We start from the raw sequence: 25,657 nt of genomic DNA on the forward strand, positions 1-25,657 counted from the left end.
CAGAGCTTAAATTCTGGCTTTTTGCAACAAAAAAAGTGGAATTTATATGCTTATGGAGAGGGAGAACCAGGGTTGTGAGACTGATCTGTACCAGGTGGAAAAGCAGCTCACATTCAGGACAAGAAATTTCCAGAAGGCTCTTGACACTATGGAACGCCAAAGAGGACCCAAGCTGGCCATCTCTTAGGCAGTATGTTACAATGTCACAGCAACTCATCCTGCTAGAAAAGCTCAGACAGAAGTTACACCATTCTGGTACACAGATGTTTGCCTTTTTGGACTGATTTTTTCAAGTAGTGATAACTGAGTGACATAGTTGACTGGACTGTTTTCTCTGGACAAAGTCCCCTGTTTGTGTGTGAAGTTCAGGTATTCTTGATACCGCCATTTGCACAGTTGTTTCTTCAGTTCACTTTGAACCTATAGAAAAGGAATTTAAAAACAAAGAATCAGAATATTAAAACTTAGTGGGCATTGAAGATAAAATATGCCAAAATATCTGCCTGACTACTTAGCCCAGATGTATAAAGGTACTCAAATCAATCAGGATTAGGTCTTAACACATTTTTAGAACTTAAATCATGTCTCTATTCACTTTTGCAAATAAACAGATTTAATTTCCAAAATTCAGAGGATGATAGGGAAGTTTTGACTGCAGTTTCTTTGTTTATTGTTGTAGGTCTGCTTCATAAATATATATTCCTAACTTTTTGTATAATTTCTATTTTTCCCCATACTGAATCTTCCATGCCTCTTTGCTGTGACCTGCTATGTACAATAAGGGTCCTTCTCCAGGCTTTCAGTTTATCCAGATTGAAAAGCCTCTTAAAGATGCCTTACTGACTCTGAAAGACCCTGAATCAACTTGAATATATATTATATTCGAGAGAGGTCTTGGGGATCCTAAAAAGCATAGGCAAAACTGATTTTTCTACCATCTGCCACACAACTAACAGGTAGGTTGAACAACCCTGGAGTTCCACAGTCTGTTATTGACACTGTTGAGACCGGGGTGAGGGGACGGGAGGAAAGTAGGTTCTGTTGCCCTAAAAAAGCAGCTCACACTCAAAGCTGTAGCAGAGGGAGAGCTGCAGGAAACACCCAGTCCTTGCCATCATTCACATGAGCAGTCTGCTCCTGCGGATTAATTGCTCGCTGTGCCATGTTAGCTCTGTTCACATTCCGCTTCATGTCCGTCTGGTTCTCCGGCAAGGGGGCTGGCTCGCCTGAATGTCTACAAAGTAATTTCCAAATGACATCCCAAACTAAGAAGATATGTCAAATGCTTCTAACCACATAGCTGCCATCTTCTGTGGCTGTCATTAGTACTGAAAGTCTATGACAATGTTATAGTTGTAGCACCGTTAGCACAAACCCACTCCAAATTAAATGCAGAAATAAACTGTTAAGTGAAACTCTCAATTCTTACAGGGCATGTATGCATGGACAAATTAGATTTATGTACTTTGAACTTAGGAATTCATCTAGTAATTCTGTTATCTAATCCTCTGCTAGGTACAGGCTCTACAGCGACATACAGAAAGGAGGGTGGGACATGCAGAAGTACATCTTGGACATCAGGGCTCCCTGAAAGTCACTGGCAATATTTATCATTGAGGTGTCCCCTGTTCTGATTTTATTCACTCTGTTAACTGCACAGACATGCTACCCCTGTGTGCAATTTCAAGTACGGACAGAACGTGCCTTCTGGAGCTTTCAAGACTCTAGTAAATAAAAGGGGTTTTCCTCCACCAATCCAGTACTATCCCAGCAAGCTCAAGGTCTTTCAACAGTCCTGTGTACCTTATTCAAAAAAACAGGACATAAAATAGAAACCCCCAGTTTCATCCCATAAAAGTACCATCCTGCTTGGCAGCAGCACAGCCTCTCACATTGTTGCAGATACTTAAAACTGAAGAAACACACACAGAGAAAATATTAATTATTTTTTATGACTGCAGGGTACCATAAGAGATGCTGGAAAGATCCACTGCCAAGTTGTAGTGAGTGGCCAGTCTGCTCCAGAAGCAGTTATCCCTAAGCAGCATGGACACAAGCCAACACATACGACTTAATCTTGGGGCCAAAGAGTACTCTCTGCCTGTCCCCTTTTTAACACCTAGTAGATTTGTGTGTTGGGAGATACAATATGCACATTATTTAAAGGCTGTTGGCAAGGAGTCTATACAGACAGAAGGCAGGTGGGAAGTAGAGCATTCTGTATTTACAGTTAGTCCTGAAGACACTCTCTCAGAACAGCTCTGGAGTAGCCATTATAAATTGTTTTCCTGAGTAACAAGTGTATTTTAGGCATCATTTATCCTTGAGTAGGATTAATTTCACCTACGTTTGGCCACCTCTATAATAAGTGTCCAGTCTAAGCTAGTAGGGAGACTGAGGCACCATTGCTGGGTCATTCTTCTCATTTAACATACACACTTTTCTGAGATTGAGATGTGTTGTTACATTTTCTCATGGCTTTTGTTTCATTCTGCTCTTCTGGGGAAAGTGCAAGAAAATTTAGTTAGTTTTTAAAATTATAGCCCCTCTAAAATGTACTACAGGGAATTTATCCAAATTCTAACAATGTTACAAAAACAGGAAAGAAAGCGCTTGAACAAAACTACTGAAAATCACAGGCTTCTCTGGAAAAAGGAGAAGGAAAAGGAAAAAGAAAGGGAAAAGGAAAGGGAAAGAGAAGAGGAAGATGAAGAGAGAGAAAGAGAAAAAGAAAGAAGAAACTCACTAGGAGAAAATAAACCTAAAGAAAGTAAGGAGTGTTACAAACTTTCTATTGAGACATCATGATGATAGCTATCAGACATAAAGCAGAAAAAAAGTCCCCTGATGGGAAAGTTACCAACCATTTGTAAAGGGTCATTGCTTCAAAGCTTGTTTTGTGCCCTTCTCTCAGAACTGTATGAATACAAGTAAAGTCAACAAAGGTACCAAGGGAAAAAAAGATATGGGTATTTCATGCTTTCGGGAGCAGATCAAAGCACAGATCTCTCCTGGAAATAGGGAAAAAAATGGAAAATAAGACAAGTCCATGAGTTTAAAAGGTTTTGATAATCTTATGTACTTGCTACTCACCTCTGCATTTGAGAAGCAATATAGAAGAGCCACAACAAAACCCTACAACAGGGAGGGTAGGGAGAAAAAAGTCAACCATCAGCATTTAAAGAATAGAATCAGAGGAAAATACCAGGTTTCCTTCAAAATTTGAGTAAGACAGGAAAAATACATATTTTCTATTGGAATTTAGGTGTTGTGGCACTATTTATTGGGTTTTCAGAATAGGATTAAATTCCTCAATGAACTTGCAATACTATATGTATATTATTGCCCTTCTATAGAAACACTGAGGACTAACGTACTGTTTAATATATCTTAAAAACAAGTTCTTCCTCAGACAAGGCAGTAGTCACTTCTGTCTTGCTCTAGTCTATATTTACAGTAGTGAATAAACTGGGTGAAGACGGGTTCTTGTTTTAGAACCTTACCACTAAACTATCTTCTTTCACTCACATGATGATGGCTGGGTTCAAACAACCTGTTGGGAAAGGTCTTGGGTTCATATTCACCCAGAACTACAACGAGGCATTGTTTGTTAGTCAGCCAGGAGCCAAGACATTTCACAGACTGTGCTAACACAGACAAACACCAGACAGTGCTAGACTACATGTTTATTAATAAACTGAACAAGGCACAGCCCAGAATACTGGCCTTTGCTTCTATATGTTGTTAAAATGTCAACATGGTCCATGACGCAGCTTTGGCTTGGGTCAGCAAGTATCGTCCCAAGCAGAGCCTGGCCTTGGTTGAGAGGTAAGCATGGAAGAGGAATAATTTTCAACACATATCAACATGGACAAGCTATTGTGGGGTACAGGGGAAGGGGAAAGGAAAAAAACCTCAGCTATTTATTACATTGTGTATCATACTCAGGCCCGGGCCATCTCAAATCCAAGACATTGTTCTAAACAATGGTATAGCAAAATAAAAGAAATCAACAAGTATTAACATGATAGACTTATTACTGCTAAAGGGTAAGCGCAGAAAAAGTTGTTATACTTTATCCTTATTTTTTCAGTCCTCTTACCATCAGCTTTATTACATGTGGAATTAATTTCAATCAACTCACCTTAATCCATAGTCTGGTCTTCATGGTACTCAGTCATTGTTATTCAATGAAGGTAGATGTAGTTTTTTGTATGATTATTAATATGAAGTCTGAGTCAGAACTCAAATCTAGTGTGAGATTTCAAATAATAAGATAGGGAACAAGAGCTTGCAAAGGAGTAAGATGGAATGTGTGTGTTGAATTTAGACACATTATTAACACCTGCTCTAATAACCAAACTAAAATGTAAAACTCCTGAGAGTGTGATGTTTCAGCCCAAACCTCTTAGGACTGATAAACATTTTGTCCAGCTTACCTGAAAAGAACCCAAGCCCAACTCAATATAAAGGCGAGCTTCCAGACCAGTGCTTTCTGGGAAAAACGCAAATACAATGTAGTGCACTCCAAAGAGGGGGATCAAGAGTAATGTGGATTTAGCAAGTCTCCTGGCAAATCAAGAATTAAAGAACAATACAGTGTTAGAAATATGGAATTAATGATAACCATTATATGTTGGAACAGATTTTAATACAGAAGACAGCTCCATAATAGAGGCAACTACATCCAACAAAGTTATGGAAAGATTGCTTTCTGCCAGTCCCACCATCAACACCTAGTGATGAACAAATCAGCATGCCGGTTTTCTGGATTGACCTTTAAAGGCCTATCTATATATGTTTTTGTTATATGTGCAAAAACAGGGGCACCAAACTATGTACTTCTGATCTGCCCTCCTGAGATTAATCTCAATCACATGTAGGTATCCCCCATATAAGTGTCTCAATTTCCAAACTGTCAGTGGAGATCTAATCATCACTGTCCATAGGACTTGATTCAGTTGATTAAACAGTGGTGTGAGTGCCGTTGATGATGTCCTAGGGTATTCTACTTGGCCTTCAGCTCACTCCAGAAGGGCACTGGTTTATGCCGGGTCCTGTGCCATAACTAACAGCCATACCTACATATCTTAGGATGAGTGAAATATGTTGCTAGCGTCCTCTGACTGCACTGAGGAGATCCCCATTGATTGTGAGGGGGATAGTAAACAGGAAGGACTAGGTTCAGTTACCACAACATCAGCATCATGTTACTGCTAAGAATTTAAAGGAAATTATCTGTATCTTTCTCCATGTGGCCATTTGCATGGAAAGGACTGGAAACAAGGTGGATATATTACCTGACATTTAGTGTTGACACTTTCAAGTTGGGCCCTCTTGGAGTTGTAATATTTTGTATTTTACTATTCTCATTGTGCCCAACACATCCACCCCACCCTCCTCCCCCTGAAGAAAAAAAGAGGTGTGATATTTGGGATGAAAAGGAAAGTTTACACTGTTATTTCTTCTGGAGATTTCTCTTCCTCTTAGTAAGAAGTAGAATATTTTGTGCACCTGCCCATAAAACATCTTTTACAGCAGCTAGAACAAGTCAATATCAAGTGACCCAGAAATACTCCAACAGGTCGAGGGAGGTGACGCTGTCCCTCTACTCCACTCTGGTGAGACCCCACCTGGAGTAACTGCATCCAGCTCTGGAGCCCTCGGCACAGGAGAGACACGGACCTGCTGGAGCGGGGCCAGAGGAGGCCCCAGCAACGCTCCGAGGGCTGGAACAGCTCTGCTGGGAGGACAGGCTGGGAGAGCTGGGGGGGCTCAGCCTGGAGCAGAGAAGGCTCCAGGGAGACCTTCCTGCAGCTGCCAGGACTGAGAGGGGCTGAGGAGAAAGGTGGGGACAGACTTTTTAGCAGGGCCTGTTGTGATAGGACAAGGGGTTTTAAACTAGAAGAGAGTGGATTTAGACTATATATAAGGAAGAAATATTTTGTAAAGTGAGTGGTAAAACCCTGGCACAGGTTACCCAGAGAGCTGGTAGATGCCCCATCCCTGGAAACATTCCAGGTCAGGTTGGACGGAGCCCTGAGCAACCTGCTCTAGTTGAAGATGTCCCAACTGCAGGGGGGTTGGACTAGATAGCCTTTAAAGGTTCCTTCCACTGCAAGATTCTATGATTTTATGTTTCTATATATAATTCTATGACTCTACTTACACAAAGTGACTTGAGTGGCTCCCTCCTCTCTCTTGAGATTTCAATTTATGGACTAGAATTCTGATCACATTAATAAATATAATGAAATTAATCTGAAAAGACAAGACAAAATCTGTAAACTTACTACAAATCAGGACATATCTTCAGCTGATACAAATTAACTAAAAATCCCCAGTCATAGGTATTGCATTACTATAAACCTGTGCAAATCTGCTCTCAGATCAAATCAACAACATTAGAAGTAATATTCTTTTTTCCCACCAATATCTGGTATTACATAAAGATATGATGAAAGTTATGTTGAATTAATATAGACCTACATATCTCAATATCATTTTATGTCTGATATTAACTCCTTGTACTTGTTGTCAGCACCTAGCAGATCTTACATGATCTAAATAGTTCCTCCTGTTCCCTTCAGTATTTATGACAGGGATTATAACATTTATATTTATATAATAATTATTATAGACACAATCCTAAATAACATACTGTTTCCTCCCTAAATTTAGATGTAATAAATCTGTGCATAAGGGATATTTTTTGTCTCAAGCTTACATCTTAACAACTCATTTAAAAAATATACAAGATGAAATGATCTATATGTATTTGTTGTATTAAACCAGCTTAACATTTGAAGAATCTTCTAGTATGGACTGCCTTTCTTCAGAAATGATTTACAGAGACACACATGACTGTGGTATGTGGAATGGAGGTGTCAAGGTGATTCCATTATGTTCTAGAATGACTCTAGAAAATTTACCCTTTAGGTTATGATTTCGGGTGTTTTGGGAGGAAAAAAACCCAACAAACCCAGCAAAAATTACAACAACAAAACTACATGCTATACAATAATTTCGAGCTGTTTGAAATTCAGAACCACAGTATGTCCTACTGCTTTTCTCCTGGCGTACTGAAAGGACACACGAACTTAGCTTTCACGTTTCGAAACATACTCAAGACAAAATTAAAAAAACATACTAATACAGTTAGCACAATAGGGCCTTTGATGATCCATAACACCACTCCGTTTTCATCATCATCCCAACATCTGAAACAGCAAACAAAACCGGTCATGTTATCTCTCCTATGCGAGCTTTTCACAACACATGAAAGTATTTCTGTCACAGAATAGGAAAGTGATGGACACTAAGTTTTAAATCATTATTTAAAGGCCTCTGCCCATACTGATACCTCCCGAAAAGTTTCTGTGCAGCCTAACTAAAGGAAGCTTATTCAATAAGAGGAAAGGGTTGAAGAACCAAAGTGAAGTCAAAAAATTTACATTCATATTTGCAGGCTTCCTCCCTGCTCTTCTGTTGAAAAAGCGGCTGGTTTACCGGCTACAGATCAAATACCAGACTACAGTGCACCCACAAATGTAATGACTTTGGAGTCATGAGGAAAGTAGGCAAGAAAAATCCAGACCCCTAGTAAAGCTGCCCTGAAGGGAGAGAGCAGAGTGGGCTTTTCATCCTTGTTTTGAGGCTGTGCGCATGTTTAACATGCAAAACAGTCCAGTTTTAGCTCCCTCCAGTCAATTGCCTTACATGCTCGGTTATATCATGTTCCCCCTTCCTGAAAGAAGACGAAAGGAAGGCAGGATGTGCCAAAAGTGGTGGATCATGGAACTTACTGCTTCTACATCATTAATCTGAGTCCGGAGCAGGTAAGTGTAAAATAATACCTATCATCCATGTGAAATTACCTGAAGGTCTTCAGGGCAGTTCTTAGTAAGCAATCATTGGCTTTATACCTGGCTTCCATATTAAAAGATTTAAAAAAAAAATTAAAAAAAAAAAAAAAAGAATAGAAATGAAAGAAGAAACTACTTATCAGGACATAAAAATGTGTTTGTTTGGGAATTATTTGAACAGATTAGAGTTAGTAATTTATGGCTGATTTTAAACAGAAACAGTGACTTTCTTAAAATATAATTATTTCAAGGACGGGGCATTAGGAAACAAAATGAAATTTCACTACTTACTATGATATTTCCAGTTTTTATTACTCCATCAAAATCAGAAGACTAAAAATTATTTTCTAACTTACTTGCATATGAATTTTAAAGGTTAGAAGCACAACTTTGGAACAAATTTTTTTTCTGATGTGTTTTTAATCTCTTTTTTTTCCCTGTCAGTAAATCAAAATACAATACAAAATAAGACATCTTTGATTTCCTTACCCAAGCCCTGACTTACCCAGTATTTTGTCCATGGATTCTTGTGAGGACCCAAGCAAAGAGCACAGCAGTGGGAGCTCCTGTAAAAATCAACATGGAACACAATATAATTGCTTTGAATACCATGTCCTGTGGAAACTTTATTATAAGAAGGCTCATAGTGCAGCAGATTGGATGCACGTTAAAGTTCAGACAATGGGACAAATAATTTTAAATAATTTTATGACAGAATTAACTTGCAATTCAGGGGAAAAAAAAGAAGACAATAAAAGGCATTAGAATGAAATCAAAACAAAGTAGAATAGGGGATGCTGTGAAACTACGTTTTAAAAAATAACAGCTAAGAATTACTTGAAGGTTTGGATATGAATTACGAGCACTTGTGAAGCTTGAGGAATCATTTATTTATCTAGAGCTTTTTTATTTCATGAATTTTGACCTGCATACCACTCTTCGTAGACTAGCTGGAAGAGTTCACATTTTTGTCCTGAGGAGCCATCGATTGATGAGCATTCCATGAAAATTTAGCTAAATCCAGGAATTGGTGATTTCTAGCATCACTTTGTCACTGCTTATCCTTCTACGTTCATGACTGAATAGTTATTTCCTTTTTTTTTTTAAGCAGACCTATAAACTAGCAATTGCTTTTGCTCTCCTGTGAAATTGAATTTCCAAAGACTAAGTGGCTTTCAAAGGTGCCATAAAAGGGACTCTAATCTGAAGCCAGTGACATTTTCACTGATAAATCTATAGAAATATAGGTAATATCTTTCTAAGCACAATTTAAGGTCTGTAGGAAAGACCCAGAAGTTGTCCTTTGTAATTTTAAATCTTTGTTCAAGGCCTTTAAGCTGGGACCATATTCAGTTCAAGTTGTCTTTTTAATTAATGAAGGGAAATATTTACATCCATATCACCTAAGATCTGAGTTGCCCCTGAGACGTCTCTCACTTCCCGTTTAGTATAGGAGAAGATGAGGATTACTACATTATTAATTGAGGTGTTCCCATTGTTATCTCAAGTTAGCTGTGATTTATGAAGGTCTAAGCATCGAGTTTCAGGCAATCATAATTGGAATAGCTCCAAATCAACATCTCCCTTATAAAATTCAGACCTTTAAAATTTAATTACATAAAAAAGTCTCAGAACCTGAAGATGAACAATAAATTACTATTTACTTCAGGAGAATTTGGGTTTCATTCCTAAGACAAAAATGTCAATGTAACCACCCAATTTGGGTGCCTCTGTTTTAGAACAGCAAAGGTGAGGTACAAGAATATCTGAGAGTAACAATAAACAATTCTTTGCAGTGAAAGAAATTTTATGTATTATGTGCTCATAGTCTGACAATCAGAGATAATTTTAATTGCTGTATAAATACAAAAGATTCCTTAAAGCCAGAAGGTCTCTGGAAAGAAAAAAAAAAAAAAAAGTTTGATTCCTAAACCTGAACACGTGATTTAAGATTAATCTATGTAATTCCGCTTACTAAAAGCAAACCGTCAAATTAAAGTTTGTCACCCAAACTTCTTTAGTCAGTGGAGGAAGGCAACATGTTTCCAGGATGTTAACCAGCCACTTACTCATCTTCTTGAGGACTGGATTAATCACCACCAGGGCATGCATACCTCACTCTACTTACTGCAGGAGAAAACTGGAGAGATAGTTTAGATTAGATGGCAAAAGTTTAAATTACTGTAGATGTATGAAATTAATTCCAATCATAAAGTTGAGTGCTGCAGTCTTTCAAGTAGGCATATCATAGTGCTTCTAGTAATCCATCCTATCCTCTCCTTCCAAGTCTTGAACGGTATAAATATCTAACAAGGTAAGAAGAAAGACAGTATAATGGTATGGTTTTGATGTAGTAGTACTGGATGAATGGGCAACTTTCATCAGAAAGGTGGCACCCTTGATGGGCACCTTTTGTGTCAGAACAAATATTTTATCTGGTTCTGTAAATGGAAATACTATATAACACGAAGAGGAAAAGAGTACTAACCCCAACCAGTAAATATGAACCACCATACATACTGCTTGTCCGAAACAAAGGTCAGCAAAAGCAGTGTTTGCAGGTATATCCCTTCTATAAGAAGCCAGAAGAAATTGGCTAAAATACTGAACTGGAAGAATGACACAGCAGCCTTACAAGCAACCTGGAAATGCAGAGGAAGAAAAAACTATTAGGTCTACTCTCCACTGTGTCTAATTTCTCTACAAGTATAGGCAAAATTCAGTGTTACCACACAAGAATGAAGAAATTATTACAAGATTTCAGTAGGTTTGGGCTTCCATCATTTCAATTGACTTTACTTCATCTTTTTGAAAAGGAAACATTGGCCCTTTCTTATAGATTAAATTCTTTACTGATAGAAATTGTTACAGCTTCATTAAGTTGACAGACCTGTACCTTGTATATCAAGGTTGAATGTAGCCAGAGCAATTGGTCTTTGGGTTTGTGTAGTATTGCTTGTTTTAAGACTTCAGTTCTAGCAAACTAACGAGAAATGGGATTAAGAAATCCCCATGTTCTCTTCAGGTAAAAATTAAATGTTAAATCAAGGATAAGAGAGAGGGGAATTTAGTACCGTTGACATTAAGCAGTGGTCCATAGTGTCATCTGCAAACAAAACAGCATCTTTGGTGAAAACAGCAATTGCTCTCAGGATAAAGGAGACAAACAGGTGCATATGGATGTAATTCCGTGTGCAGTGGAATTTTCTGACATGTAAAGAGAAAATAAAAGTTGTTCTTCAAGAGAACTTTCTCATGGTCTCGTCAAAACTTAAACCAGAATACAAGGTCATTGTAGACAACTTCCAAAAAAAAATAAATGATCTGTCACTATTTGAGAGGGAGATACACATAAGGGAGCAGAGCAGTTATTACCTGTTTAAGCTAATAAAAGTGCTAGTATAATTGTCCTTGAATTACCGAACATTTAAAGGAGATGCCAGAGGCAGAGAGTAACTCTAGGACACATAGGCTGTATTGCAATAATGCTTTTTAATGCTTTTTAATTATTCGGAATAGGACCTTTTGTTGAATAAGCTTGCAACAGGCTCCTCAGCCCCTTTCTGGCTAGAGAAGAGCTTATTGAGTGGGTGTCAGTCGCACGTTGTGGGGTGGCTGCAAGAGAAGTTCTGCCTTACCCTAGACTGCATTCGTCTTGTGATGAGCAGCTGAGGGAACTGGGGTTGTTTAGCCTGGAGGAGGCTGAGGGGAGACCTTATCGCTTTCTACAACTACCTTAAAGGGGGTTGTAGGAAGTGGGGGTCGGTCTCTTCTCCCAAGTAACAAGAGATAGAACAAGAGGAAATGGCCTCAAGTTGCGCCAGGGGAGGTTTAGATTGGATATTAGGAAAAACTTCGTCACTGAAAGGGTTGTCGAGCACTGGAACAGGCTGCCGGGGAAAGTGGTGGAGTCGTCATCCCTGGAAGTATTTAAAAGACATGTATATGTGGCGCTTAGGGACTTGGTTTAGTGGTGGGCTTAGCAGTGTTAGATTAACAGTTGGACTTGATGATTTTTTCTTTTTTAGTTTTTCTCCAACCTGAATGATTCTATAATTCTATTTCCGTATATTGCCATGTCCACAGCTTTACCTTGAGATGAAGAAATCTCTTTGAATGATTGGACATACCAGTCTCTTAGTCCTGGGTCCCTCAATAAGTGATATGACCTTTGATCATCTCCTATGAGGATAGGCTGACAGTTGGGGTTGTTCAGCCTGGAGCAGAGGAGGCTCTGGGGAGACCTTATTGCAGCTGCCAGGACTTAAAGGGGGTTGATAAGAAAGATGGGGACAGACTTTTTATCAAGGCCTGTAGTGATAGGACAAGGGGTAATGGTTTTAAATGAAAAGAAGGTAGATTTCAACTAGACAGAAGGAAGAAATTTTTCCCAGTGAGGGTGGTAAAACACTGGCACAGGTTACCCAGAGAGGTGGCAGATGCCCCATCCCTGGAAACATTTGAGTCAGGCTGGATGGGGCTCTGAGCAACCTGGTCTAGTTGAAGATGTCCCTGCTCATTGCAGAGGGGTTGGACTAGGTGACCTTTAGAGGTCCCTTCTGACCCCAAGATTCTATGATTCTGTGGTTCTGTGACTGCCAATCCACTCCAGTTAGGAAGCTGCTTCTGTGCTCCACACGCCAGTCTGCAGAGTAAGCTCAAGGTTTTTGTCCAAGTATATTGGAACCAGTCAAAAACAGGATTCATTTCCTAATATCCAATATCATCAAACATGATATTTAATCTTCCTTAGATCTGTTTCCATAGCTCCCAATTATGGAAGCAATGGTCTTTCACAGAGGGAACATACAGTTTAGAACTACTGCTAGTTCAAGGGCATGAGACACTCAGCTTCTGCAGATATGTCCTGCCAGGCACTAGAGGAATAGTTTTCTTATGTTAATAGTGATAACAAGTTAGAGCATTTCCACTCTATGGTGCCACTGAAGAGACTAAGACAGACTGCCCAGCCAGCTTTATTATTTTAACATCTGTAGGGAAATGCTACAACACGAATAGAGAAGGATTGCCATCAACGGTGTTATGTCTGACAAAGATTTGAAAAAATAAAAAAACCCCACCAAAAAAAACCACAGAGGGTTTGAGAGGAATTGGGATGAGGGTCTCAAGAAATCCTGAAAAGAAGACCATTTTTTTTTACCTGAAGGCAGCAAAGACAATTAGAGCTGTAATGAGTGAAGTCACTGATGCTGCATAGCCAGCAGTGTAGACACGCCAAAATGCAGAATAATATGATTTCTATGAGAAAAAGAGAACACAGACCAATGCTGGTGGTTATGCAGCACGCATGTTGGTGTGATTTTTTCACTAAATACATTTTCCTTTACTAGTCAGTCCCATCACCTATGTGCTGCTTTGCATGCTTGAGATCTGCTTCAGGATTTTCACTCCACTGCTAATACACCTTTTTTTCTTTTGAATCCTACTTCACATTACACATGAGGCAGGTTTCACAGCCCAGAGGCTCATCTGCAGTAGTGACCCCTTGGAGCACATTCGACAGGAAAATGATAACCTTGTTAAGTCACTACATTTTCTCCTATATGTACATAAAGGTTCTAGGGCACTGGAAACTGCTGATGGGTGATTTGTGAATCTTTTGTCACTTTAGACCTGAGCTAAATTTGATAAATATTGGTTTTCATAAACAGCTATAGCCAAAAGAGAAATAAAACTTGAATTTTGCAGGTGATGAAACTGAAACACTGTGAAACAGTCACATCATATTGTGGAGGTAAAAACATAAAGTCAAGAAAATAACTTCACAGTCTTTAATTCTTTGGACAAACAGTTCATTCAGTTGCCGTATAATGTAACACTGTAAATTCTTCATAGTTCATTTGTTTGTTTGTTTTACATTTAAACATCTTATGTCCTAAGAAAAATGAAGCACGCTTACCTTGCTTTAACTATGCAAATTTTACTCTGATTCACTACACGATCACTTAATTATTTAAAATCCCAAGAAACTAAATTCTCTGAATCCAGGCAAATTTCCTCTTTGCAAATGCAATGGACACTTTGTTCTCTAATTGATCCAAACTCTGTTTATCCAAAAGGCAGCAAGTCTAGGTTGAGACAACCTATTAGCAATTTTAAATAGATACATAAATAAATAAATCATGCAACCCTGACAACCTAGGAATCATACTTGTGTTTCTTTTATACAGTATTTTCAAAACACGGGTTAACATTAAGAAATAGGTTCTTCGATTGAACAGTGAAGTATTTCAATGCATTTTATCTGTTTTTGTAGGGTAGCTAAAAAAACAACACTATTTGCAGAAGACATCGTAAGTCCTCACTGCAGATACAAAATACAAAGCAAGTGGTTCTGTTAAAATATAAGTGGGATTCTTCTTACTTGCTTCCTTATGTTTACAATGCAGTAGAGCTTACTGATCTTATCTTCCTGTTATAGACTTGTGGGTTTGACTGGAATATCAACCTAAACACAGCCACAGTAGAGTCATGAGCGCTGGCCTGAAATCTTCCATGATGTTAAAATGTAAGTGTAGTCCCTTGCTTGATTTCTGCCTAGGCCAGCTACAAACTATGCCTGGCTTAACACAAGCCGGGGATGGTTTAAAGAAAGCCAGACTGGAGAGTAAGAGAGTTTCTTAGTTTACAGGTAGAGAACTGAGCTCCAGATATCTATACTGCTTGTTACAGCTGTGCTTGAGTTTCTAAGTTCATGGAGCCAAATGGCTGTAGCCTTTGGTGTCTACACTTCCTAAAGATTGAGAAACCCGAACTAGCACTTCTGTGCTTCATCTTGCATGCCTGGAGAACAAAATGGTTTACTCCAGATAACACCCAGAGTGTTAGTGATGACAACCTTCTTCACCTTTCTGTGTCTTGCTTTGGCCCATGACAAATGACCTTTTTCCACTGTGGAGTCATGACTGCACACTCACAATGAGCTATATAAGTTAGTCTTTTCTTTCATAAATTGGAGGCAGTCCATTGCTTCTATCGAAGTACCACAATAGGAGAAGGCAGTGAGGGACCTCATCTTGCATTTGTGCAAGATATATGAGCCTTGTCCAATACAGACTGGAGATGGGGGGATGGAGAGACCACTATTCTCTCTTGCTCAAACTGTCCCATTTAGCAAAAGTCAGAACTCAAAGGCAGAGGCATCGAGCATATGTCTCTGTTAATCAACAACCTTCAGCCATGAGGCAAAGTTCACCACTGAGGCACTACCGACACCAACAAAGTGTGAGGCATTCCTATCCTGGGGTCACATAAGTTGATGAGGAACATGGGAATTTAAGTCACATGAAGATGTGGGTGAAAAAGAGATGCTGCAGGAGCCTATTTCAGTACCAGTGATGATCATCAGATAGGAAAAATAGAGGTCCACTTCCTACTCCACTGAATACCTAAGATAAAGTGTGGAAATACTCAATGGCATCCAAGAGTTCCCTCCTAAGATATTCATTGACCACAACGCTATAAAATTATGGAATCTTTTTCTCTGACTCTAAGAAAGTCTGAGAAAAAATCAACAGGAGGGATCCAAAGGAATTTTCCCTCAAAAAAACCCCACAAAACCCAGACAGGTTGATAGGATTTCCTTGGGAGATGGGTGCATGACAAAGATTCAGATCACCTCTGTCAGAGAAGCAAAGTCTTTATTTGGCAGGACAAGTGAACGAATAATGAATCAACTCATTAACACCAAGAGGAGACAACTGCATGGAGAGGAAAGTGCTATCTGCTACTCCCATGTTTTATATTAAGCCTAATTTGTTAAACAGGCTCTAAATACTGAACTCAGGACTCAGGGTGGGTAACTACTGTGTCTGACAAGGCTCAGATGTGTGGGAGCATCCAACTGCTCAGCACTCTCAGAAGAGGATGCTTTGGAGATGCCCAGAAGCAGGAAATAAAAAACTTACCTGATCCTCAGGCCCTTTACTGGAACCTTCATCAAATCCACAGGCAACGGTGTATGGTGGGAATGGTTCTGACCAATATGACTCCTGTGTACAGTTTCTCTGAAGGAAGCCTTTAATGGTAAAATATATCAGAGAATGAATTTGGAGGGGTGGGGTGTTCTTTAAGTTTTTACAAGAAACAACAAATTTTTATTCCTACATTAATTCTTAAGTTAGGAACTTACAGGTCTAGTCATGTTCAGCAAGATTAGCTATGGAGTTATAATATTCTATGTTATCTATCATTTGAAAAGTTGAGACAGATGTTCCCATTCATTTCAAGATTCAGTGGAACTTCAACATTTCATACAGGAAAATCCTTCAGCAAATTCAGTCTTTACACAGAGGAAAACAAATGATACAGTCATTACTGCATTTACAGCATAATTTGTGCTTGGGATCAAAGCCCTGAGCCACCTGATCTAGCTTTGAAATTAGACACAATTTTTAAACTTGGTCCTTCTCTGACTGGGGAATTGGAATAGGTGACCTCAAGAAGTCCTTTCTAACATTAATTATCCTAGGACTTCATAAATCAGTGATTCTATGACATACTTATGCTCCTTTATAATGTCAGCAACATAGTGCAATTACCTGTATTTTTTAGACTGCCAAAAAGACTAGACAATTCAGTACAGCATAACACAAAACAAAAGTGACAAACATTGACTGTAATCAAAGATGTGCATAACTACTGCATGCCAACTGACGATGTTGTGAGTCAGGAAAATATGCAAGTTACTAAATCATTACTTATTAGAATTTATTTTAAAAATATGTAGAGATAAAAAGAATAGGAAAGAAGTCTTACCATGGATATTGGTGATTTCTTCAAAAAATCTTGGACAGGGAACTTTAATCACTTCCCCAAAAGCAGCTCTGGGCCAGCAGGTTAGACCATCCCAGTCTCTGTCGCAACCTGAAAAAAAAGTGCCTCTAAATAAAAAGAACATCACACAGTTGATCTTCCATAATGAGATTGTCCGTGGCTTTCCCACTTATTCCTATGCATGAAGAAGAGCCACAACAGCACATGCAGCTCTGCAAATGAAGGATTGGATTGTTTTCCTCTTCTCCTTGAGTTCATTGTTGGCATTCCAGCTGGACCTTCCCCCACTTTATCTCAGAGAGAACGTACCTGAAATCCAAGCAGATGCAATCTGAAAGTCAAATCAACTGGAACTCTTGTCAAAACAAAAGTCACTAAAATAAAAACGTTGAATAAATATTAGCACTTGAGATTTCTCATTACTGGTTTCAGAGACTAACTGAAAAATATCAGACTTAAAAATTCAGCCTTAGTCTCTTGATTCTGTGCTTAACGTCTACCAATTTCACATGACTTAAAGGAAATAACATAAGAGCTGAAGTCCTGGTCTTCGGCAATCAATGGGATTTTTACAATGGACTTCAAGAGGGATTAGATTCATCCCAAACTAGAAGAACATCTGCCAGCATCTTATAAAATAAACACCGTCACTAGTAACTCTGACTGGTTGGCATTCACAAGGTTCCCTAAACCAGAGGTTGCTAGATGATGATGCAGGGCATGCCACTGGCTATGAGTCCAATAAAAAGGGTTTTCAGAAGTTATAATTAATCACAACTTTGTCACGGATGCATCACATTGAGACTGAAGCTGTGGTCAGACAGTGTCTGTTGGCAAGTAAGTGTGGGTGCAACACCGAAAAATTATCAGCTTGTAAAGGTGCCTGAACTAATAAAAAAAGCACTGTGCTGTAACTGAGACTAATCTCTAGATAGTCGTAAGGTGGATATGAAGCAGTGCATGAGTTTCATTTAGGAGGTGTTATTTTCTTTCACTGATTCTTTTCTGTTTCCTCTGTGACTGATGACAAGGCAGATGTAAAATTGTCAAGAGCTGAAATGTGGAAGCAATATTACTTGCCTGTAATTGAGCAAAGTTACTCTCGGGCTTCTGAAAGGGTAGTCCTGAGAATCTCCCACAGCATTATCCTCACATCACCCTCAGCAGGATGAAATTCCTGGTATCCCCAATTTGCCAGATGGGAAAATAGAAGCCCTGATTCATTGCATTTTAATTGTGTAAAACATGTTAGCTAATCTTAACTATGTTCCCTCTGTAATCAGTAGAAAGAGACAGGGACTTCCAGTGCATGATTCATCCCACATTATGGCGGCTCCTTTCTGAGGACAGGATGAATCACTCGCTGCAAATACATGGATCTCTCTGATGAGTATAGCCTAAACTAGGCTGTTAATTTTCAAATTAATAAAGTCAGGTAATATGAGTCCCACTTAGACAGGCAGTGGCCCACACACTTAGGGACTTAAAAGGTCCCTCTTAGAGGGACTATAGTACTTTTGAGGAGCTGAGTCTGAAGATCTATCATATTTGGCAATGTGGGGTTAAAAATGAGAATCAGGTGACCTTACGTAGGAGTGGAACCTGTATGTTTTAGGTCTTAGATCTGGCTTCATTTCCAGTGACTTTTACAGTTTATATCAGAGAAACTGCTGAGTGCAGAGACAGCAAGAACATTCTACATGACAAGGTTTTCAAGAGATGAATGGTTGTCCAACTTACCCGAGACTCCATCAGAACATCTCTAGTAGGAATTGTATCGAGTAATGTTGACATCATAGATATATTCAAGTTTTCTTCAGTAACCCAAGGCTCACTCTTTTTTAGACATTTGAGAAAAATAAGCATTTTTAGAGCTTGATTCGATTGACCTATTTTAGACACCTACTTCAAGTTGAGAAGAATTGCACCCTGGACTCTACTGATGACACTCATTAGACACAGCTTTGTACAACAAGAATAAAGTGTAACTACATTAGACTAAAAGGTCTTCAATGTAGACTAATTCCAGCTCAGATTCTCTGTGAGTGCTGAGAAATAAATCCATACAAGTTGTGATCCTTCAGTTTCTCTCATGTGCAATTCCTGAAAACTGAAATGTAAGCCAGGGTCTTTTACCAATTTTAGTCTTGTTTAAAATACTCCAGATAAAATACTGGGGATTAATTGATTTTCCAGATCTAATGTTTCATTTTAAATTATATTGAGAAATGCTGTAAATACCAGAACAGATTTTTCATTAATGTTTTTCCATCGGTAGGGAATAAAAGGTGGAAAGGGGAGCTTTGAGAAGATCAGAGTTGACAAGGTTCAAGATTTTTAAATAGTTTAACAGACATTTGAACAGTTTTTATCTCTTTGAGTAGACTTTGCTACAAAGAGGTTTCCCAAGTCATGTAATTATATTTCTGCTGAAGAGAAAAATACTTGGAATGTCATAATGTACTTTTCAAATAGAAAATAAATGTAATAAATCATTATAGAAAATGTCTGATTTTTGCCAGGACTTTTTTGGGGGGTTACTGGGTGTTCCAAGTGCCAAATGTGTCCAGAAGGTATTCTGGACTTGATTAAAGAGGAGGGAAAATACAGCTAAAATAGAGTAGGCAAGTACAAGAAGGATATCAGACATTGGAGTGATTGGAAAGGCTGCAGAAAAATAAATAAGAAGACAAAGGAAATAACCTGGGGGTAAGTCTCTAAATTTCGGTAGGCTGCCAAAGGCAGATTTCCAGGTGGTTGCAATACTTCTATTTCATACCAAGTGCATAAGGCATCTTTGCTTCATAACTCCTCTGTAGAAGATGAACATCTGATAATTCCTGCCAACTGAAAGATCTCACTGGAGTGGATTAATACTAAGGAAATTTGGCCAGAAAAAATGTGACTGACGTTTTGAAAAAGTTTGAACATTTTGAAATTTCACTTCAAATCATTTCAAAACAGGTCTCCACAATGCCAAGACCCCAGCAAAGAGTACCCCCTACAAAACATTTAAAAAATATTTTACAGGCTCTCTGAAATGTTATTTTAATTTTCAAAATTTATATTTGAGCATATAATAAATTTCAAAACACCACCACAATAAATCTTTTCACTGAAAGAATCTCCAAAAATGTAGAAATACAATATTTTGAAGAAGTTGGGATAATTTTTGTCTTTTGTTTATTGGCAAAAATAATTTTCACCAGATTGGAATTCTTCTTAACACAATATAAATTCAGTGTCTTCTGTGGAAACTTCTTTGGAGTTTTGGATATGAGTAAAGAACACACCAAATACTTTAGCAATGTAAGATATTCCAAATAGGGTTTTCCTGCCCTAACTAAGCATCTAAACTTGTCAGGGTCTGAACTAATCATCTTACTCTTGTTCTGTAGTTAGTAAAGAGAAGTACGACTCCAGAGAATGATTCATCTCATCCTAAAGTAACCATCTAAACCACAGGCTATGAAACATCGTCTAGGGACACCCATCTTCTTCCATTTACTTCAAGGGAATCTAAGAAGACAAGTTCTGACATAGATATTGATCTTTTAAAGTTGTCTAAAATCAGATGACATAAAGTCCCACCCTATAGAAGGAGAAGCACTTCAAGCTATTAAGAAACCAAATAAAAATAAGAGTGAAATCTTGATTCAGGAGAAAAAATGGTGTCTTCACATTGTGCCACTGAAGTAATACAAGAGGTATTCCTATCAGAGTTTGACAATCAGGACCATTACCTTTAAGAACAGGTGAAACAGATTCATTCTTTTCTAAGCAGAGAGCCTCCTCTTTCACCACCTGTTGGAATATCTTGCATTCTGGATGGATTCCCTCCACCTTGGTGAGAGAAAGACAAAACAAACCAAGAAGTTCTCTGATTATTGGCATGGAAAGAACCAGGTTTCTTTCCAGTTTGTATCTCATGGCTCATACTTCTTTGTCCAAGAATGTGACAATCCAGCTGAAGATTTTTTTGCAGATAGGACATGTAAATGGAAAAAGGACGGACAAAAGGAGGCTGTGATCTCGTACATTTGTCAATTTGTATGCATCTGGATATGCATACTCATACGTATTCTTCTGCATGTCATAATAGTAAAGCTCATGTAGCACCTCTTCTCCAGTCTGGACATTTATACCACCTCTCCTTTACAGCTATGTATTTCACAACACTTAAATGGATTCTACAATTTTTGGATCTCCACCTTTATGTCAACTGGCCAAAACTGGGTGAATCCATCAGCTACTGGAATATTCACACTACGTCCCCCAAACATACATGGAGTCTGACCATGTACATATTTCTTGCCTTTAAAACAAACAAAAATAAATAAATTTATTTTAATATGCATGTTAGGGTTGGGGTTTTTTTAGTTAATTATTTTGGGTGTTCAGGACTACTAATTGGCAAAATATTCCAATTTCGATTCTTGGGAGCTCTCAAGAATCAAGTTTTCTTTATTGGAGGAATCAGCACTAAGTGTGACAATAAAGTTTTAATTACTCTTCAGGTTGGTGTGCCTACTCTGCTTTGATGCTGATCCTAACAGAATGGGCTCCTGGTCTTGTATGGATCTTGAGAGTATGGCGCTATACAAATCACTCTACTGAGAGAGCATGGTGTAAGCTCTTCCCTTCTGAATGCAGTTGGTATAATTATAAAAATAGAAGCAATAAATAAGACAATTTATGTCCATTTGGGCTTAAATAAGAAATACTGAAGCCCAAGAATTTACAGAAATTAGAAAAATGGTAGTCTTGGCCATAGTTTAATGTGATTACAAAATTTTATCAACATTTTCTGAGGATGTTACACACTTCTTAGGCAGAGGCACTGTTTCCATTTTACCAGATGAAGAAACGAGAAAAAATTAATGACATGTTTTGGGAGCTTAAGGAATGGTATTTATCTCACAGATTAAGATACCTGTGTTTAAACAGCTAAATGGATTTCTAGACATCAGCTGTTGAACAGAGTCTAGATTAACCTTCTGAAGTGCAGATACTTAGTGTCATTTAAGCACTGTCATGTATTTTGTTTGGCCTCCACCTCCCACTCCAGAAAGTTTCACGTCCCCTGAAGTCCTACATTATATCTACTGTGATTGTGAAGATGTTCTTAATATCCTAGAACATCCCAAAGTGATTGCCTCTGGAGATGCAATTAAATTCTGAGTAAGTATCTATGATGTCAGTGCCTACATGTGACCTTGTTACCTGAGCTTCTTTTGCAGTCTATGGAAATTTAAAGGTGTCTCCTTCACCCAGGAACAGTTAGTCCCGTTTGGGATGCTATAGGGTATCTCAGCCCTCTTGTGTAGATTCTGCATTAATTTTACCAGCCCCATGTAGAAGTCGTAAACACATTATTTGATGTCTCAAATAATTCTACACACCCATGTTTAGGTAACTGAATTAAACTAAGAATCAATGGAGTCAATAGAGTCAAAAGAGTCCAGAAAGCAACGGAACTATAGTCAGATAACTGAATCCTGCACCAAAGCCTCCTTTGGGTTATTTGGATCTTCAAGACATAGGGAGTCTTACAGGGAATGGAGTAGAGGGTTTGCTCCTTTGCAAGCTGTGTTATTCAAAGGAAAGCTGGGGGCTCAGGGGGTAGTGATTTTAGTGGAAATGGTGCATTGAAGGCTTTCTGAGATGCTTCTGAGTAAGATCGTATGTCATTCTAAACATCTAATGACTTTGAAAACACAGTAGAGATTAAAACATCACTGCTATATTGCCTTTTCAGTCTCAGGAAGTGATTTATTGGCCTTCAGAATGTTTTCAGTGAGCAGTGCAACCAGGACTTCTTTTAGCCTCCACAGAAACTTTTCTGGAAGTCTTGTAGACTATTACATCTTAGCAATAATATCTGCCTAGGGGGGAAAAAAAAGAATACAATTTTAATTTTAAAAACCTTTAAAAATTCTGGGGTTTAAAGTAGCGTGGACAGACTGCTTTTAATTATGAGGCCCTAGAGATAGTTCATATTTCCTAATATTAGAACAGAAAAAGCATTAAGGACACTGTTTCTAAAGAAAATTAAGATATGGCTTTTTTTTCATGAATTATATTCCTCCAGTGGGTAATTCAAAATACGTTTTATAAATCAGCATGAGTGACTCTTAAAATAGTACTTTGTGCTGTTCAACTATAGTAACACCATTCTGAAATGCAATTTTTCAGGTATTAATAGGTTCCCTGTTCATTGCTTTATCTTTTAACATACATTTCACTTGGCGTCCAGCTTACATAACAAACAAATGGTTTGAGTAGTAACAACAAAATGATTGCTACATAAATATCTCACTATTTCAGTCTATAAAGATGGATTTAGCTGGACAGGAAAGAAGTAATTTCTTCATTTTCTGGAATTTCTGGACTCTGTTACTTCTGAGAAAATTTTTATTTGGAATATTCTTAGGCTTGATGTTTAAAAGTCATGACAACTTGACATGATGCTATACAACTTACCATCTAATGTCCTCTGACGAAAGGCTTGAAAACAATGGCCAGTCATAACCCAAAACCATGAAAGGAGATTTTAAATGTTTTGGAGAAACAAGCACTAGAGAGAGTTGGGTTAGCTTAACTCCCTCCTCATGCCGGAGATGCTGGGAATGGTGGAAACACACACATAATTAGTTATGAAAAGTTTCAGAGGAGGAAGGATTCTTTTTCTCCAAAGGCCAACTTAAGCAACACATGCAGCAAATAGAGGTGGGACATAAATGAGGGACTAAGAAGCTGAGCTCTCCCAAATAGTACTTTGAACACTGAATATGTGTGCCGGACTGCTTGCTGCTCCAAGTAGGTTGCATGTCCTTTTTTACCTCCTTTGGTAAATCTACACCTGCTGAACCAGACCCTCAGCCACCGTCACTCAGCAGAGCCGCGCTGAAATCAGTGGCTCGCTGCTCATTTACAGGGGCTGGGGAAGCCCACACCCTGCCTGCAGGGACGTTGTGCTGCATTGGGTTTACACGGGACAGAGGAATTGCCATAACAGATCAGATACCTGGTTCACGTACGCCAGACTCCTGCCGCTGCAAGCAGTGACGAAACATCAGAAAACAGGATTTTACAATTTCTTCTAGAAATCCTGACCTACTGCTGTGATACTCACCAGCGGTGAGATTGTAGTCAGCCGCACTACCACCGATAGCTAATTAGTCTGCATGCTCACATTTTTTTGCTTCTGGGTTACTGTATGTGGGGTGAGGGTGGCTATAGCCATCAGAGCCTGGAGATTTTGTTATAGGCCAGTGCATAGGCTCAATGTTACTGATACTTCAGCGTTTGAAAATCAATATGCAATGCACTTGCAGATAGAACCTATAGACCATCCTGTAAGAAGCAAAACTGAGGCTGGTGTTGCTAACTAATAATGTTGTAGCGTTACTGGAAGTAATCCCACTGCTACCAAAAAAAAAAAAAAAAAAAAAAAAAAAAAAGAAAAAATGACACATATACAAGAAATTGAGAACAGTGATGATGCTTCAATTTGTTGGTTTTCCTCAGGCTTTAAGAAAAAGACAGACATTAAACCATTTTACAGTTAAAGAAAAGCCTTCTAGGCAGAACATTACTTCTGATTTGTTGGGTATGGTTTACTTATTTTTTGTTATTAATCTCACAGTGCCTTGAGAGAAAAGCGCATGTTGTTGCTCTAATCTGCCTAGAATGGTTAGGTGATGGTGCTTTCTAGAAAGCAAGGGGTCTGCATTTGTTGCAGGGACATAGTGCAATTTGGGAGACATCTGCTGTAGTGACCGAGCTCGTGTAGGAAAAGAGAAGCTCCTATTCACCTTAGAAAAGGATAATTTAGGAACCAAAACAAAGCAGAGATTTCTGAGGCAGCGATGTCCAATCTGACACAGTCTGCTCTGCCACAGTAATAAGCATAAGAGGTTGATTTAAAATGCTACTTCTTGGATCAACATTTCCTAGTAGCTTGGCAGTAATCTGGCATGAACCTTACTGGAAATCACAGTGGGGTGTCTTCACTCCAAGGCTTCTACTGAAAACTTAGGGATTTTGTGCATCGTTGTAGACAGCACTCAAGGAAAGGGGTTTTGCATTGCTGAGTTATCACAACACAAAAACCTTTTTGCTGGCTTGAACATTTGTGACCAGCCAGAATTCACAGGGGTATCTCTTGCCTGGAGCAAAGCAATCACATAGTGAACGTTAAAAAGTTACCTATGAGAGGCGTGGGCATGCTAAAAACCTGAGGCAGTTTAGAGGGCCAGATTTTGGGCTTGCTCTTATTTTTGGACTTCCTCTTCTTAACAACTGCAAGGTTATTGCATTGAAACCCTAGGCGGTACACTCACTGATAGCAAGTATAGCATTGTTTTGTATTTCCTCTGTTACTTGGTAGTTTATTTATTTGCCCAAATCTGAACAGAAAAATCAATGTAATGACACTTTGGGCTTTGATTTGTTCATGTTGCACAATATCAGACTTAGTAAGCACTGGGAAGAGGGTTTTTAGCAACATCCTCATGCCATATTTAGTGCAACTTAGTTAAAAGCCATCTTTCCTGAGAGCCCATCCAAAGATGGTGCCCCTAGGCTTCTGTGGTGGTAGAAAAACTGTAATATAGATGTCACATAAAAGACAGATCTTCACTCATTAAGAAGTCCATCAGCACACTTGGGGAAAAGTAGGGACATTTTCCATGCTCTCTGAAAACAAGGGAAGTGCTTCAAAGCTGAACACTGAGTATATTAATCACTTTTGAAAAAGCAATTCAACGGGATCAAAGAGACAGAAATAAATTGGTAACACTTAGCCTTTTTGAAAATTAATCAAAAGTTGAAGAGGTGGCTGAATTCATTGGCAAGATGGGAAGATTTCAAGAACTTGAAGAGTCTTTCCAGTGATCTGGTTTAGTTTCCAATGCAGTGCAACCCTAAAACCTCATAAATAGATTTTGCATCAAGTGCATAAATCATTTACTAAGAATATTCATCACTGTTCT

The 25,657-nt window shown here is 38.6% G+C and overlaps 1 protein-coding gene across 1 annotated transcript in view; it reads right to left on the reverse strand.

Moving 5' to 3' along the window:
• Nucleotides 1–231: 231 nt before the first annotated feature.
• Nucleotides 232–25,657, reverse strand: part of LOC309417641 (vasoactive intestinal polypeptide receptor 1-like) — a gene marked incomplete at its 3' end in the record, with an annotated part of 29,978 nt that continues 4,552 nt past the window's right edge. Inside the window, exons 2-13 of the mRNA XM_082015168.1 lie at nt 20,405–20,504; nt 16,644–16,751; nt 15,794–15,903; nt 13,027–13,124; nt 10,940–11,072; nt 10,354–10,507; nt 8,371–8,431; nt 7,151–7,220; nt 6,170–6,261; nt 4,440–4,569; nt 3,094–3,135; nt 232–420 (exon numbers count right to left, since the gene is read on the reverse strand). Of these exons, the coding sequence (XP_081871294.1) occupies nt 232–420; nt 3,094–3,135; nt 4,440–4,569; nt 6,170–6,261; nt 7,151–7,220; nt 8,371–8,431; nt 10,354–10,507; nt 10,940–11,072; nt 13,027–13,124; nt 15,794–15,903; nt 16,644–16,751; nt 20,405–20,504 (1,287 nt within the window). The remainder of the gene's footprint in view (nt 421–3,093; nt 3,136–4,439; nt 4,570–6,169; nt 6,262–7,150; nt 7,221–8,370; nt 8,432–10,353; nt 10,508–10,939; nt 11,073–13,026; nt 13,125–15,793; nt 15,904–16,643; nt 16,752–20,404; nt 20,505–25,657) is intronic.

Source organism: Phaethon aethereus, assembly GCF_964289735.1.
Source record: "Phaethon aethereus genome assembly, chromosome: 2".
Classification (NCBI taxonomy): Eukaryota; Metazoa; Chordata; class Aves; order Phaethontiformes; family Phaethontidae; genus Phaethon; species Phaethon aethereus.